At 36.3% G+C, this 16,512-nt stretch overlaps 1 protein-coding gene across 1 annotated transcript in view; it reads right to left on the bottom strand.

Moving 5' to 3' along the window:
• The window catches only part of LOC150102240 (uncharacterized), a 266,604-nt gene that overhangs the window by 21,126 nt on the left and 228,966 nt on the right, over window positions 1-16,512 (bottom strand). Inside the window, exon 15 of the mRNA XM_090399535.1 lies at window positions 7,512-7,583. Coding sequence (XP_090255661.1) covers window positions 7,512-7,583 — 72 coding nt within the window. The remainder of the gene's footprint in view (window positions 1-7,511; window positions 7,584-16,512) is intronic.

The raw sequence follows: 16,512 nt of genomic DNA, 5'->3' as shown, positions 1-16,512 counted from the left end.
ATAAATAATTATGCATTTAGTTGAAATAAAAAATATTTTTGACATGTTATGTCATATGTTTCTTCAATGTTAGACATTTTGTTGTGATTCCTACTCATCCTATCCTATTCCCTCAGCCATATGATTATGAGCAAGGTGGTTTCCTTTTGCCTTTCTTGCCTTAGTATGTTTTATGACTGTAGCCATGTGTTCATGGGACTGGTTTGCCTGTTTTGAGGGATGAAAAACCTGAGGTACCAGGAGAAAAAACCCTCCACCACTGTATGAGACAAGTTAACTCACCTTTAGTCAAAAGAAACCAGATAAAAGTTCTTCACATCATAGACGGGAATCAAACCCATGTCTTTCCGACCAAAGAGCTTCGTCTATAAAGACTGAGCTATGGAGACTCCTACTCATAAAAGGTTGGAAACCTGTAAGTACATTAGGACTCTGGGTGGGGTAAAGTTATTCTGTATTTATTAATTTTATACTTTTGTACTTTTTATATATTTTTTACATAATCTGGACCTGCTCTGAAGACCGAACATGAAACTTTTTCAAATGAATTTAGGGCTCCAATAAGCAGGACAGTGGCCTCACACTGGGCAATGAAATTCATCAACACAATCACAAACACCCATGTCCATGGCAGGATTTGAACCTGCATCATGTTGTTAGAAAGCAAATATGCTAACCACTTGGCCTACCACAATGGCAAGTATAGATATAATGACTCTATACTGATTACAGTAAAGCTAGTCTGAGCAACTATATGCAACACTGGCATATAGGAAGTTGCAACCAAAATCTCAAAAAATGTGAGGAAGTGTTTCACAATGTAAAGATGATATATTTCATGAGCGGTATGATCACTGCTATTTTAGCCACAGAAAAATGCATGCTATTGAAAAAAAAAAACCTTCTAAACCATCAATGATGATTTCAAAAGCAGAGGAATGATGTTCATCAGATAAACTAAAAGATATGACTTAGGAGTTGGTCACTCTTTGTAGTAACAGTACTAGCTTATACAATCTGTGCAATGTTGCACAGTAAGATTTTCATAGAAAACACTAGTACAAAAATTCTTTTGTGTGCTTCATGAAGACTTTGACTCAAAGTCTTAATATAGAATTTGCAGCCATTATGTGAAAACTTGTGGTGCATAACTTGATATAACTGGGGATAACATTCTTCAGTGTACCAGGAGAATGTTATCTGCCAGAGTACATTATTAAAAATTAATCCAAAACAGGAAATGCTATGGTATAGAATAGGGGTGGCCAACTAGGCATCCTTTTGGAGCCAAAATAATTCCAGTAAGACTTAAGAAGAGCTGCAAGCTTTGACCGATGCTATGGTATGGGAGTAAGTGAGTGTGCACATGGTGAGGTTGTAATGAGCTTGTAAGAACTGCTTTGACTAATTATACCTAATTTTAAGGAGCTTACTAAGAAAATGCATAAAGGAAGGCCTCTAGTAGTAAATAAGTAACTAAAATTATTGTTTCACTTTGAAATTATTCTTAATTGTTCAAAGTTAACTTCATTTAATGTGTTTCAAATTAAACTTTTTTTATTGCAGTAATGTTTATTAACTCTGTTTTTCTCTCTCTCTTCTCTCTTTTTTTCATTTTGTTCCTCTTTTTTGTTGTCTCCTCTTCTCTTTTTGTCTATTTTTTCCTGGTAGATTGTGAAGAGCCGTGTGACCTATGGACTCGAGCCACGTTGTGGCTACCCCTGGTATAGAATATACCATATTTACTTGAATATAACTCGCCCTCAAGTATATCTCGCACCCCCTGATTTTACTTTACGAAAAATTAAATTAAAAAGTTTATCTCACAGATGAAAAAAGTTTAAACAGAGATGATCAATTACTGCAGATGGAAGAAAGTTGCCTCCTTATGTAATATTCAAAAGGAAAATAATTCCAATGGAGAATTCATGTAAGAGTTCAAGAAAAAGGGTGGATGGATACTACAATGGTTCAAGATTGGATTAGAACAGTTTGAAACAACTCTCAAGACTGGAAGTAGTGATAGCAAATAGCAGATTCTTGGTAAGTCATACCCATTTAGTTTTTTTTTGTTTTTAAATCATGGTGACCTTATGATTCTGAAATGATAAAAGGATAAGCAATAATGAAACTGTTTTAACTTAAATATAGAAGCATTGTCGCTAAAGATTAAAATATATAATTAAAATTTAAATACATTCATTTTATAAATAACCTGAGCAATTATAAATTATAATGAATACTGAGGATTTAATTATAAACATTAATTTAGTTTTTTTTCTGAAAAACTTTAGTTTCCGAAAATCCCCACACATATCTCACACCACAATTTTTTAACTTTAATTTTGGGGGAAAAAAAGTGCAAGTTATATTCCACTAAATACAGTATGTATATGTGTGTGTGTGTGTATGTGTGTGTATATATATATATATATATATATATATATTCTTTCTTTCTTAATCCTCCTCTTCTACCTTTTACAGTGTCGAGGTTTCTTATTCATACAACTATAATTGTCTCGAGGATAAGGTGGTTGGCCCTATACCTCCCGGTGTGTCCTATATCTGTAAATGCATGTGTTCACAAGGCTGGTTTGCCTGTTCTCGGGGATGAAAAAATCCCTACCTCCATATGAGATCGGCTAACTCACCTTTCATTAAAAGAGACAGGATAAAGGTTCCTCACATCACTGACAGGAATCGAACTCAGGTCTTTTCAACCAAAGGGCTTCATCTATAATGACTGAGCTACAGAGGCTCTCACACATACACATTGGACAAACCTTCTATGCTGCCTAAATTGTGTTAGTTTTCAGGAACACTTGGTTCTTGTATATAACAGCATAATTCTCCATGCTATAAAGAAAGTTTTTGTGAGTCTAAATGATAGTAATGCTAAAACACTGATTTGTCTAGAGCAAATTTCTGAGTTCAGTCAAAGGAATGGAATGATCCAGAATAATATATCAAGATAGCACTAACATGATCCTTTTCAATGAATGAAAGCTGAGAGCTACTCTCAGCTCCATTCATTGAAAAAAAGATCAAATGTTGGCTTAATCTTGATATAGTGCTCTATATCATTCTGTAAATATTCCACTCCATAGAATATTTATCCCATGGAATGGAATATTATTTCCAATGACATTCCATGAATTTTGTTGTGTATAGAGACAAGATAGTGATAAGTGCAGGTTGGGAATGCATATTAAACTCAGGACTTTGCTCAAGACAAAGCAGTGTTCTAATACTATTATCATTTAGATCCACAGAGACTTTCTTTATGGTATGGAGAATTATCTTGCTGTTATATACAAGAGTTAGTTGTTGCAGAAAACTGTTTAGGCAACACAAAAGGATACCGTTTCTTTTATGTCTTTTGACTGTTTTTATTTATTGATTGATTTGTTTTCTTTTCTTATATTAATGCAATATACAAAATATCTTGAAATAAATCATTTTTATTTAAAATACAATGAAATAATTGCATTGTGTATAAAAATTGTAATTGCTGGGTAATGTGCTGCACATATGAAAAATGAGAACAATTGGGGACACATAAATCAAGGGTTTACTTGTATTTAAGGAAATTATAGATATTTTTGTCTTTATATACATATGGCCGTGCATTATTTTCTGCAGAAAAACTTTGTGTGTGTGTGTGTGTGTGTGTGTGTGTGTGTGAGGGCTAATTATTTGCAACTTGGATCAGTTGATGAACTGCTTTTATCTCCATGGGAAATTTTTCTCTAGAAGCATTTGTCTCTTTAGATTTATAGAACTACAGAACAGCTAAAATTTATTTTGTTTAATGAATGTTTATATTACATTTAAGTTAAATTTAATTCCTTAATATAGTTTGACAACATAGTTATAGCTTTGGCTGAGTTGTGTAAGTAAGATGTAAAGGTTTGTTTATTAGTGCATTTTGTTGTGCATATTATTATTATTATCTGAGACCTCCAGGGAGTCAAGGACTCATCGAGGGAGGCTGTAAATTACCCAATCCAGCTATCATTCCTTCCCTTAAATTCATTTACATTAGATGCACTCACTACCCCTAAGGGCAAATTATTCCACTCACTCACTGCTCTCCGGGAGAAAAACCTAGCTCTTACCCCTTTCTTGACTGAGAACAACCTTAACTTCCATGGATGCCCCAGTGTTCTCTCCCCATCTTCCATATAATAAAAAATTTCATCATTTGAAATGCTACAACACGCATTCAAAAGTTTATAGACTATCATATCACACTCCTCTTTCTTCTGTTAGCCAGAGTCTGCAATCCACATACTCGCCATCTGTCCTCGTAATCTAAATCCCATAATCTGGATATAATCTTTGTAACTCTTCTTTGCACCCTTTCCACAGCTTCTTTATCCCCTTGGAAAACCAGAGTGATCAAATCTGCACACAGTGTGCATAGTGATAAAAATCAAGTCCTTGTGCAGATTTCTTGAGTAGGAATCATTGTTGGGAATGGATATGAGATGAATATGAGAAATGAGAAACTGTTGGTACATAGGAAGTGGATACTCTAACAGGATGCAACAGTTTTATGAATGAGATTAAAGATTAGGGAGTGAGTGAGCAGACAAAAGATGAAAGACAGTGAAATGCATAAGGTTTTGAATGGTAGTGAATAGAAGGATAAGCAAGTGAGTGCAAGTGAAAATAAACAAGAAAATTCAATTAATGTGAGGCATGAATTAAAAAGCAGTCAGTAAAGATAAGAAATTAGATGAAATTAGACAACTGGTGGATATATATATATATATATATAAATAGAAAAACATAAAAGAACTGAATGAAAGTGGAGAGAGAAAAAAAAAGATCATGAATGATCAAAGAGTGGCACTGTGTAGGGATTCTATTATTATGGATGCAGTGAATGAAGAGGAACATAAGATTTGTCTTTAGGAAGAAGAATAAGCAGACTGATTGAAGTTTTGGTTATGAGGAGTAAGTGGGCTGGAGATTTACATGGGGAAAGACTATAGGAATATAGCTCCCCCCCCTCCCAAACAAAAAAAAGTGAATATGAGGATGACAATTGTCATCCTCATATTATTATCCTCAAAGAAGATTATTGTTGGTGGATTCCCCAAATATGACAGTGATTAATTGGGAAAAAGGAAATGTGACGAAATGCAATCTATCCCTCACATTCATTCGATGCATCAGCAATTTGTAAATACATGGAATGAATGTGAAGGATGGATTGTATTTGAATAAATGTGATGCATGTTATCCGGAAAAGTTTTTATTGAAAGAGATGATAAAGGAAGATTAAAGAAGAGTTAAAAGTGAACGAGAAATCATTGGAAGTTAGTGGTTGTCAATGAAGAGATAAGAATGAGAGAATGGTATACAAGATAGATTGGGAAAGAGAAAGTGGGATGGGATGAGAAGATGAGAATTAGAGAACAGTATGCAAGATGGATAGGGCAAAAGAGAGTTTGGGGATGGAGAGTGATGAAGGAAAATACAATGTGGGAAGAGTAGGAACAGATAGAGTATTTAAGAAATTTAAGTAAAATAAGGAATTAAGTAAACCTGGTGTTAATTATGATGAGAGGATATATGATGACATATCAATGTGTTTAAAGGGAATATTCTGGTAAATTAACAAAAGTCTTGTTTAGAAAAAAGCCTCTGTTCCTTTGGTGTATGAGGGAGGAATGAAATTGTTGCACTTCATAAGGGAAGATGTGCCAAGTTGAATTGGAATGGGATGTTTTGAATCATAGCAAAAGCAAATGAAAAGAACTGTGAATTGCACAGACAGATAAACTTATGAATTCTACTTATGAAAAAGTAGAATTATCATAATATAGACAAGAGAGAGAGAGAGAGAGAGAGAGCATGCAAGATAAGAGATAGACAATTTATATTTACTGGGGGACAACTATCTTAAGAAGCATAACTCAACAGTACAAAAACATTCTTCCCATCTTCTTTTCATGTTAGGCTCAATGGTTTGTCATGGACATGGCATCTCAGAAACCTGACTACTGCTTATTAGGGTGGTTAATCCTATTTACATTGCCTGTAAATGCATGTGTTCTTCTGGCTAGTTTGTCTGTTTTGTGAGATGAAAAACTCAAGTTCCCAGGAGGAAAATCCTTGCCATCTCCATGAGACTTGCTAACTCACCTTCAGTTGAAAAGCCCTGATAAAGGTCTTCATGTCCTAGATGGAATTCAAACCCAGGACTTTCCAACCAAAAGGCATCATCATTGAAACTGACTGAGCCTACAGAGGCTCATAGTGCAAGAATATTCAGTCAAGTAATAAGCTTATGAAAATCTGTATATAAATGAGGTTGCTGTTTTGCCATCATTTGGAGAGAGTAATCATGGAGGTGGCAAATCATGTGAGAGCTCTGAATAAAGACAGATTTATGTAGAACTATAAGGCTGATGATTTCATGCCATGGCATGAAAGCTGAATGTTAAAGGAATTAAATAGTAGTCAAAGGATGTTTGAAAGAAAATATATCTGACTGCATTGCTACAATTAGGAGAAGAGATCATGAGGGAGTTAAATGGATAAATAAGACTTTGAAGCAAGAGCTTCATAAAAAGAAAATGTTGGGGATCCAATACCAAGACAAAGGTGATGACCAGATCCACGAGTAGTATAAAATCTCAGTAGGAGAGTAACAGCTATGGTGAGGAAGACAAAATCAGACTACGAAAAGTATTCAGCCCTACAAGCAAAGAAGAGAATTTTTCTGTTATGTGGCAAGTAAAAGAAAAGAAAAAAAAAAAAACATGGAACATAACATTAGCAACTGTAGAAGGTAGGAGGGTATGAGATATTTTGGAAATAACTGAGTTGTTAAGGGATCAATTTAACAAGGTATTGCAGGATCCATTAACAATTTTATCATCAGTTACATATCACTATAGACTGTAATTAACAGTCTCCATTAAGCACAGTTAGTAGTTGGAAGAGGATCAATCATTCGATGCTGTTGACACACTCTCCCTCGATGAGTCTTTGGATTCCCTGGAGGTGTCACATAATAATAATAATTACTTTTCCAACAAATGGTGTTAGTCATAAGCTTATATTACAATTTCACTTTTCAACCTCTTTTGTGTTCACAAAAGTAGCGGTTATGCTTCTTTGTCAAATACCTTCACTTTATGAAGTTTCATACAATTCAAAAAAAAAAAAAACTGTATTTTTAAAGCACTTAAAAAAAGTATCTACACTGTTCTCTTCTCCAACATAGTCTGATAATACATGTGCCTCTCTTCAACAATGAGAAAAATAGGAAAAGAATGTTGTCTGTTCAATAAATGGATTAATTAAATTCCTCCCCACCCAAAAAAATGTGGAAGGCTAAATGTGTCACCCTCTTCATTACTAGATGGTGTCTTTTCAATGTAGCCAACTCATACAAAAAACAAAAAAAGTTTGGAACCATTATTGCTATTGAATATTAGATAACAAATTTGACGAAATACAAAGGAAAAAAAAAAGAAAAGAACTGCACTTACCTTCTTTATTTCCACTCATTATAGCTTTCTTCTTTTTTTTCTTATGATGCTTTTTGGCACATAAAAATTTTCCTTTAAAAATAATTACTTGATTAAAAATTTATAAACTTGTATAAAAATGCATTTATATATATATATATATATATATATATATATATAAACTTACTTAACTTTATTAAATAAATTAAAAACAATAAAGATATTGACAGCGCTATTTGTGATTTACTTGAAAAGGAAGAGAATTTGATTATGATGGTGTCCTTCCACTTCCCCTACATTTAAGAAAAATGTAATCACTTAAAACTTGACATATGAAGCACATTTAATTTGAATCTCAAGAATGTAAATTATCAACTTTAAATTAAAAAAAAAATACAATTGTTTTTGCAAAGCTACTGGTGTGACATTTTGAGAATGAGAATAATCAAGAAATAACTAAAATGGACCACACAAGGAAATTAATTTATTAGTAGAATTTTTGGCCATTGTTTTATACACATTCTCAGCACAAAACAAAACCATATAAAAGATCTTTAAAATGTGAAGGCCATAATTGTTATATGGATCAGAAACCTGTAAATTGATATTTTTCAAAATTTTTGTCAAATTTTGTTGCCCAGGAAATCAAATTAGTTTCCAAGCTAAGTGTTTGCATAAAATATTCAAAATATTTTGGCCTCAACATATAAGAAATGACAGACAGACAGAGTAAAAAAAAAAAAAAAGATTCACAATGAAATAAAAAAGATACTGAAAATGGGGAGAGGAGAAATTCCAAAGATAGGCTTTAACATAGATTATGGATAGGAAAAGGAAAGGCCTAAACTAACCCAAAGAAAGACAAATAAAGAACAATAGCTGTTGGCTCGGTAGAAGCAAAATTAGTTGCAAAAGACTAATTGGAGAAATTGGATCTTGGCCTTTTGTGTCACCACAGGGCATCAAGAGGACAGATAGTTATATGGGTAGGTATGGTAGGTCAGTACAAAAACAAGTTTATATAATGAAATAATAGTGAAATATGTAAATAGACCATGGCAACTATAAATTAAAAATCAACAGTTACTTCCCACACAGCATAAGAATTACAATGTGGCTTTGATTTTTAACTTTGCATATAACAACTGATATAATGAGTCAAGAAAAACTATATATTAATTATTATCAAATATAATCTTTTAATCTCTCCCTCCTCCCTTATTTTGTTGTACATAGTAATAGTCCGGTGTAGAATAAGTCTGTATTAATGCCAGTCTTTTTTTACTCAAATGATCCATTCAGGCAAATGTCAATGTGAGAGCTGAAATAGAGGATTCTTCATGTAGTTATAATATATTAAAAGCACTAATGATGAAAAATTAGCATTCATCCACAACTTACTATACTAAATAAACTTTGAATGCTGCAATTCCAGGCTTTTTTATTGTCTTTAAGTACCATCTCTCATTTCATGTAGTCATTTCTGCATGCATACATTTATACATGCATTTATGTATAAAGTATATATACACATTGCATAAATGTTTTGTATTTGTTTTGAGCAAACATCAGTGTGCATACCTATAGGTAAATAATTAAAATGGATTACTTGTGTAGTCCGCGTGGTTAGCCTAGTGGCTTTGCGCTTCACAACCATATGCCTGGGGAAGGAGTGTCCTAGGTTCGATTCCCGTCGGAGACGTGAGGAGCTGAAGGATCTTCCTCAGCCATAGCCAAGTTAGCCGGTCTTGGGCGCGGGCAGTAGGGTTTTTTCCACCAGTTTATCTGGTGTTTTTCATCCTGCAAGCAGGCAAACCGGCCCCGTGAACACACAGGGATACAGCCAAGAATACCTTGAGGCATAGGAGTGACCATTCTATCTTCGTATTTCGGTTACGAAATCCAAGCATGCTTGGAAGGTTGTAGGCCTTAAAAGCCTGTTAAAGCCATTGGGATAGATAGGATAGATTACTTGTGTAAAGAAAATAATTTACTAGTAGAATTTTTTTTGACATTTTTGCACATCTTTGATGTGCAAAAATGTCAAAAAAAAACTAGTTTAAAGGATTATAATAACTAATTTGAATAAGAACACAAGCTGCACAAAACTTGAGTGGCCAACCATCAATTTATGAAAGTCTGAACTGTTTTAGATAATTAAGCATACTACTTCTTCTCTCTTCTCAACCTATTGGTTGGTGGGCAGCAAGGGCTGTTGATAGTGGTCTTCTGTTTTGTGCTGTTTGTTTGACTATTTGATAATACTGTCCATTTTTGATGTCACTCCTGTATTGGGTTCTTGGTCCCCCCCCTCTATCAGGTCTTGCATCAATCATTTCCTCACTCTATCAGGTCTTCCATCAACCATTTCCTCAATCAAATTTGTAGTCAAGTCCAAGTGTCTTAATAGGTGTCCTATCTTATTATTTCTCCTTTTTTCTAATGATTGTAGTATATCTCATGTGGAAGAAAAGTGTCTGGACACCAATGCTGTGACAATACTCAAAAATTACAAATTCAATAAGGAGTTGGCCCACCTTTGGACACAATTACATTGTGTACTCTCCTTGGCACACTTACAATGAGATGCTGGTAACTAGTCACAATCGTACTTTGAGGATAAGGTGGTTAGCCCTATGCCTCCCGGAGTGTCCTATGAGCCATGACACCGCCATTCCTCCTGCAAAGCAGTGATCAGTTCAGACATGAAGTTGGATGTGTTGTTCTAACCTGAATCTGACATTCAAATTCACCCCAAAAGGCCTCTATAGGACTGACTAATATGTCAGGCCACTGAGAACTGGCCACTCCAAATTCTGTACACCCATATCCTCAAACCATGCGAAATGGAGCATGCTTTGTGGCATGGCACATTGTTGTGCTGAAACAAGAATGGCCCATCTCAGTAAAACTGGTAAAGTGTAGGCATGGCAATGTGTACAATGTCTCAATACTTCATGGCATTCGTGTTTCTATCCACAGCCACCAACAGTCGGAGTCAATACCACGAGAAAATCTCCAGACCATGACTTCCACCACCACCACCAAATTTAACAGTTGGGATGACACATGTTACATATGCCAAGTGAATGGTATCTGCCAGTATGTGTCATCCCAACTGTTAAAAAAGAGTGCAGCATGATTCATACCACTCATTTCCACTTGTCTAAGGTCCATTGACAGTGTTCTTTGCACCAAGCAAGTTACTCGCATTCATATGAGTTGTTATTAATAGCTTGTATGTAACAATCTGGCCATGGAAACTTAACTTGTGCAGTTCCTTATGAACAGTCTTCGTGCACACACACTGCTGCAATTCCTTGGTGATAATTTGTGCAGAGGAATGACAGCACTCACGGATGACATGTTTCAGAGCTCTCTTTTCTCCTTCCATCAATTTATGTGGTCTTCCTGAACATTTCTTGGTAGTCATAAGTCCCTCATGTTTCTATTTACTAATATGTCTTGATAGTTGACCATGGATATTGCTGCAGTTTTCTGCAATCACATGCGTGGACATGTTGATGATTTGGCACCTTATAATAACATCTCATTGGAAGTCAGTAAGCTCAACATGCTTGGCCATGTCTCATGAGCAGACGATATACAGTACTGTACAATGTCTGAGGAGCTCACCCACAGCTTTAAAGGAATTCTGGAACTCATGATCTATTGCAATGTTCCATTTTTGTTGCAGAATGGGGTTAAAGGTGCTTTTTTCCCCATATAGGGTATACTACAAAGTAAATAAATAAACTGAAGAGCATAAAAAACTATATTTAGTTAGAGAAATTAGATCTACTTTGGATATGAAGCGTAGAGTTACATGATATGAAACCTTCCTGTTATGGCTAAGTTCTGGATTCAATCTATGGTTTCTTTGTTAGTTAGTTCCACATTTGATCTTGGTCTTCAAGGTTAGTTTCATCTTTGATCTAAGTAAGCTATTCTGTGTTTGATAGCAAAATGGACCTTAGTTTCTATCACCAAGTACTATATATCTCAGTTGTTCCAGTTTCTTTGAATTTTTTCATCTTAAAGATGGCATTTGTGCATATGTTTGCTCCAATATGCCATATCAGAGATTTCCAACTTGAATCTCTCTCTTTTTAGTCTTCTTTGGTCTCTCTCTCTCTCTCTTCCCCTTTCATTCAAATTCATTTGTTTTCTCTGTCACTATTCTAATGCTGTCAATCATTCCAAACTTTTCAATTTCCTTTCTTTAAATGCTAATGTCCAATAATGTTCTTTAAATGTTAATTTCCAAGGAAGATGGCCTCTCTATTAAATGAGATCATTTCTCAGCATTTCTTCCTGCTCATCTACATTTCCAAATGTAGAGGATTGAGCAGGTGGATATACTGAGACATTTGCTATCACCTCTGATCTTACACAAATTATTCACATACGGAGCAGAACATCAGATAACCCAAACTCTTCAAACAATCTTAAATCTCTTCCTGACTAGTAATCCTTCTAACTATACTGTGAATGTCGTTTATCCTTAGATCACAATTTATTTAATTGTGATCTAATGATTTAATTGTGATTTATTTAATTTAAAAACAATTTAATTGCTTTTGTACAAATTGAATGACTAAATACAAATACAAAAGTCAAATTATGAAATAGCTGCAGGCAAACTATAAGCACAACCAAAACTGATTTTAAGTTAAAGAACTAAAAGCAGGATGCTGAAGCACGTGGCAGGTGATTTGAGCAGTGGTAGGGAAAAGTATTTTTTAAACGGTGTATAGTGTTAATTCTTTTGTGAACTGTGCTGCATTTTTTTCTCAGTAACACAAGTGTTATTTAGTGGTTCTGCTTTTGGAGTTTCGTTGTTATATATTGTGTCATTTTTGGGTTACCGAGAAGGCGAGCTCACAGTTGGCAGCATTTGCAGAGGAAGAGAAAATAAGTTTTCACTATCTAGTATAGTTTAATATAGCATTATATTATATATATATATGTGTGTGTGTGTGTGTGTGTGTGTTTATATTTAGCGTTTATTTATATATATATATATATATCTGTGATACAGTGTTCATATATATTTTTAGCGATTAGTTTAGTAGTTACTTATCTGGCAGTAAGGAATGACGGCGGACGCAGCTGCAATCACAAATGTGTGTCACCAAGTCCTCTGCTATTTAAGAATTCTTATTATACGTAACATAATAAAGGACTTTGTGGCATGCAGTGTTTGTGGCATGTATGTTTCCCGGGAGGTGAGAGAAGGGGGAGTGATAATATGTGCAAAATGCAGACAGTGGGAGGAAATCGATGAATTAGATATTTAGATAACTGACCTAGTTGCTTCAGGGATGGGAAATGAATGTCGGGAGATGAGTAGTGTGATAGGAGAGAATGACGAGTGAAGTATGAATGAGAAAATAAGAGTCGGGAGTGTGGAAGGCTTGAATGACTGTGAAGTTTACGGAGATGGTTTTGATTGGGTAAATGAATGGCGAGTAAGTGACTAACTTGCAGAGAGGGATAGATGAGCTGAAAGAGGAGGTGGAATGTCTTGTGAACGAGATGAGAAGTATGAAAGATGAGATTAGGAGAATGGGAGAGATGTATGCAAGGCGAATCAGAGTAGGAGTGAGAGAAAGTTTTGGAAATGATAGAAGAGAAGAGAATAGAAGCAGTAGGAGAGAGGAAATGAGAGAGAGGCTTGGGAATGACAGAAGAAGAGAGAATGGAAACAGCAGGCGAGAGGGAATGAGAAGAATGCGAGGGAGTAGTGGAATTAGGGATAGAGTGATGTCAGGAGGGCAGGTAAGTTAGGGGAACACAGAGAGAAAATGTTAGAGGAGAGAGAGAGAGAGTGAGAGATGTATGGGAGCAATCGAGTGGTGTGCAAGATAGGTTGCGTGAAGTGTGTTTGCCTGGAAAGACAGAAAGTGTGGCTATGGCAATTAAGAGGGGTGAATGAGATGATTGTGATGGTAGAAACAAATGACTTGAGAGGTAATGTAAATTGGGCAGCAAGAGATATGAGATTCTTGCTTGAGGTAGTATGAAAGAAGACAGAGAGAGGAAAGATAGTGTGCATGTTGCCTAGGTATGATAGTGACAAGCTGAGCAGAAGAGCAGTAATATTAAATAACATAATGGCTAGAATGTGTCAGAAGAGAGGATTGAAATATGTAGATGCTTGGAGGCTGTTTGAGGACAGAGAGGAATTGTATGCAAGAGACTGCTTGCATTTGAATGAGGAAGGATGTTGGCATCTGGAGAGATTGCTGTTCTGAACGAGTCAGTGTGTCAATGCAGGGAAACTAGAATGCCCAAGTTGGATGGTTGCAGGGGGTGGCCTCTTGTGGGAAAGGGTACCTGGGAGAAGGGGGACAACATCAGGTAATGCTGAGCCCAGTGGTGTCTAGAGGGGATAATGATGGGTATAGAAATAGTGGCATTTTATGCTTTATACTAATACCAGGAGTATCTGGAATAAAGGAGAGGAATTGGTGGCGCTGATAGCATCAGCCTGGCCAAAGATTATTGGGATCACTGAGACGTGGTTGACAGAAGAGGATATAATAACAGGAATAGAAGTAACAGGGTACAGCGTTTTTTGGCAGGATAGGAAGGAAAAGTGTGGTGGTGGAATATTGCTTATGATAAGTGACGACTTATGTCCTCTAAGAGCAGAGGTTTTGGAAGGCAGTGACACAAATGATTTTGAAAGCATATGGTGTGAGGTAGAGATAGGCAAGACGGGATATTTAGTGGGGTATTGCTACAAACCAAGGAGCACAGAGGTTGGGGACCAGGAGATGTTTAGACAGTTGAGCTTGGCAAGTGCAAGAAGAATGATTGTTATGGGAGGTTTTAACTACAGCAGTATAAATTGGGGAGAGGAAGATGCATGTAGCAATAAGGGAATAGAATTTTTAGAATTCTTGAAGGACAAATGTCTTAGGCAACATGTAATAGAGGGAACAAGAGATTCAAGAGTTTTGGATTTGGTCATAGCATCAGAAGAGTTGATAATAACTGAGATGACATCTCTCTCCCACCAGTTGGAGAGAGAGTGAACATGTGGTTTTGACTTGGAAGATCAAAGAGACGGGAACATATGTGAAATTATAAGGCAGGTAGTTATAATAGTCTTAGACATCAACTTGGGGAAGTTTCATGGAGGAAGGAATTGGAAGGCCAGGATATCATTAGTGCTTTGGAAATTGTGAAGGAATATTTGTTAGCAGCAAGAGTAAGCTGTATTACACAAGTGAAGAAGAGGACACAATTTGGTATAATGCTGATGACAAACAATATTAAACAGGAACTGGATGTGAAAAAGAGGCTATGGAAGAGATATAAGGAGACAGGTGAAGAGCAGATACATGAAGAATATAAGACACAGGCCAGGAGAGTGACTAGTATGGTAAGGAAGGTGAAACTGGAATATGAGAAGAGATTGGCCCTAAGATCCAAAGAAAATCTTAGGGAATTTTTTTTGCTATGTGGCCAGTAGGAGGAGAAATGATTGTGGGATAAAAATGGGAATAGAGTGACTGATGCAAAGGACATAGTGGAATTGTTCAATGAACACTTTATTGGTGTATTTCATCCTGGAGGAGTAAATTTTAATACTAGAGTGATAGGGCAGGTTCGAGGTTTAGAGGTGCAGGAGGAGAGTGTGTTCCAAATAATGAGTACTCTGGATGTCAGTAAAGCTGTGGGACTGGATGGTATTTCACCACGAGTTTTGAGAGAATGTGCTAAGGAACTGACAGCTCCTTTGATCTGGCTTTTCAATGAAAGACTGGCTACGGGAAAGGTGCCCAGGGAATGGAAGGAAGTTAAGATAGTGCCATTGCATAAGGGCAGTAGCAGACTTGAAGTGTCTAATTATAGGTCAATTTGTGTCATCAGTAGTTGTTAAGATCTTGGAGAAATTAGTTAGGGACCATATACAACACTGGGCAGATGATGGTAATGTTATCTGTCAGAGAGTCAACATGGATTTGTGAAGGGGTGTTCTTGTTTTAGTAATATGCTAGCCTTTTATAATAAAGTGACAAGAGCAGTTGATGAGGGAAAGGCATATACTACCATTTTCTTGGATTTAGCGAAGACATCTGACAGGGTGCCACATGATAAGCTAATATTTAAGTTGCAGCACATGGGTTTGGATGTCGGGTTGGTAAATTGGATTCAGGATTGGCTGCCCAACAGGTATCAGAGAGTTGTGTATGGGGGGACAGTTTCAAGGAGGTAGAGGGTTACAAGTGGGGTCCCACAGGGCTCAGTACTGGGACCTATATTGTTTAACCTTTATATCAATGACATTGTCAGGGGATATTCAGTTGTTTGCGGATGATGTGAAGCTGGGAAGGATTATTAGTAATAGTGCACATGTGGTAGTCCTGCAAGAGGATTTGAATAAGCTAAACAGATGGGCAAATGAATGGAGGTGTCTGCTTAATGCAGCAAAATGTAAGGTCTTGAGGTTTGGGACACATCGATGGGATGCTGCATACGCTATTGTGCAGAGCTATACTGGAGGAAGTAGGGGAGAGAAGAGATCTGGGGTTGATGATTGATAAAAATCTGAAATTCAAGGGACATATTGCAAAGGTGGTGAAGGTAACACAGAGGATTGCTGCAATAATGAGAAGGATGCTGACCTGCAGAGATAAAAGAGTTATCATTCCATTGTATAAGACCCTGATCAGACCACACTTAGACTATTGTTCTCAGATTTGGTCCCCAGGATTTGAAGGGAATAAATGAACTGTGGAAAGGATACAAAGGCAGATAACAAAGACAGTTTCAGGACTGTATAATGTTAGTTATGAGAATCGGCTGAGGGAATGTGGACTGCAGAGTTTGGTGGATAGAAGAAGGAGAGGTGATATGATCGAGACTTTTAAACTGTTGAAAGGTGGTTACAGGGTTGACACTGGCACTGGGGAGTTCTTTCACTTGGTTGAACAGCGGGAAGGAGGGATGACAAGGGGCCATCCCTGGAAGTTACAAAAGGAAACTGTGAGCAAGAGGGTGAAGAGTG

The sequence above is a fragment of the Typopeltis vanoorti genome, chromosome 10 (genome assembly GCF_054136105.1).
Source record: "Typopeltis vanoorti isolate ZY-2024b chromosome 10, IOZ_Tvanoo_1.0, whole genome shotgun sequence".
NCBI lineage: Eukaryota > Metazoa > Arthropoda > Arachnida > Uropygi > Thelyphonidae > Typopeltis > Typopeltis vanoorti.
The sequence above is the reverse complement of the archived record's forward strand: the minus strand, read 5'-3'. Positions and strand labels throughout refer to the sequence as shown.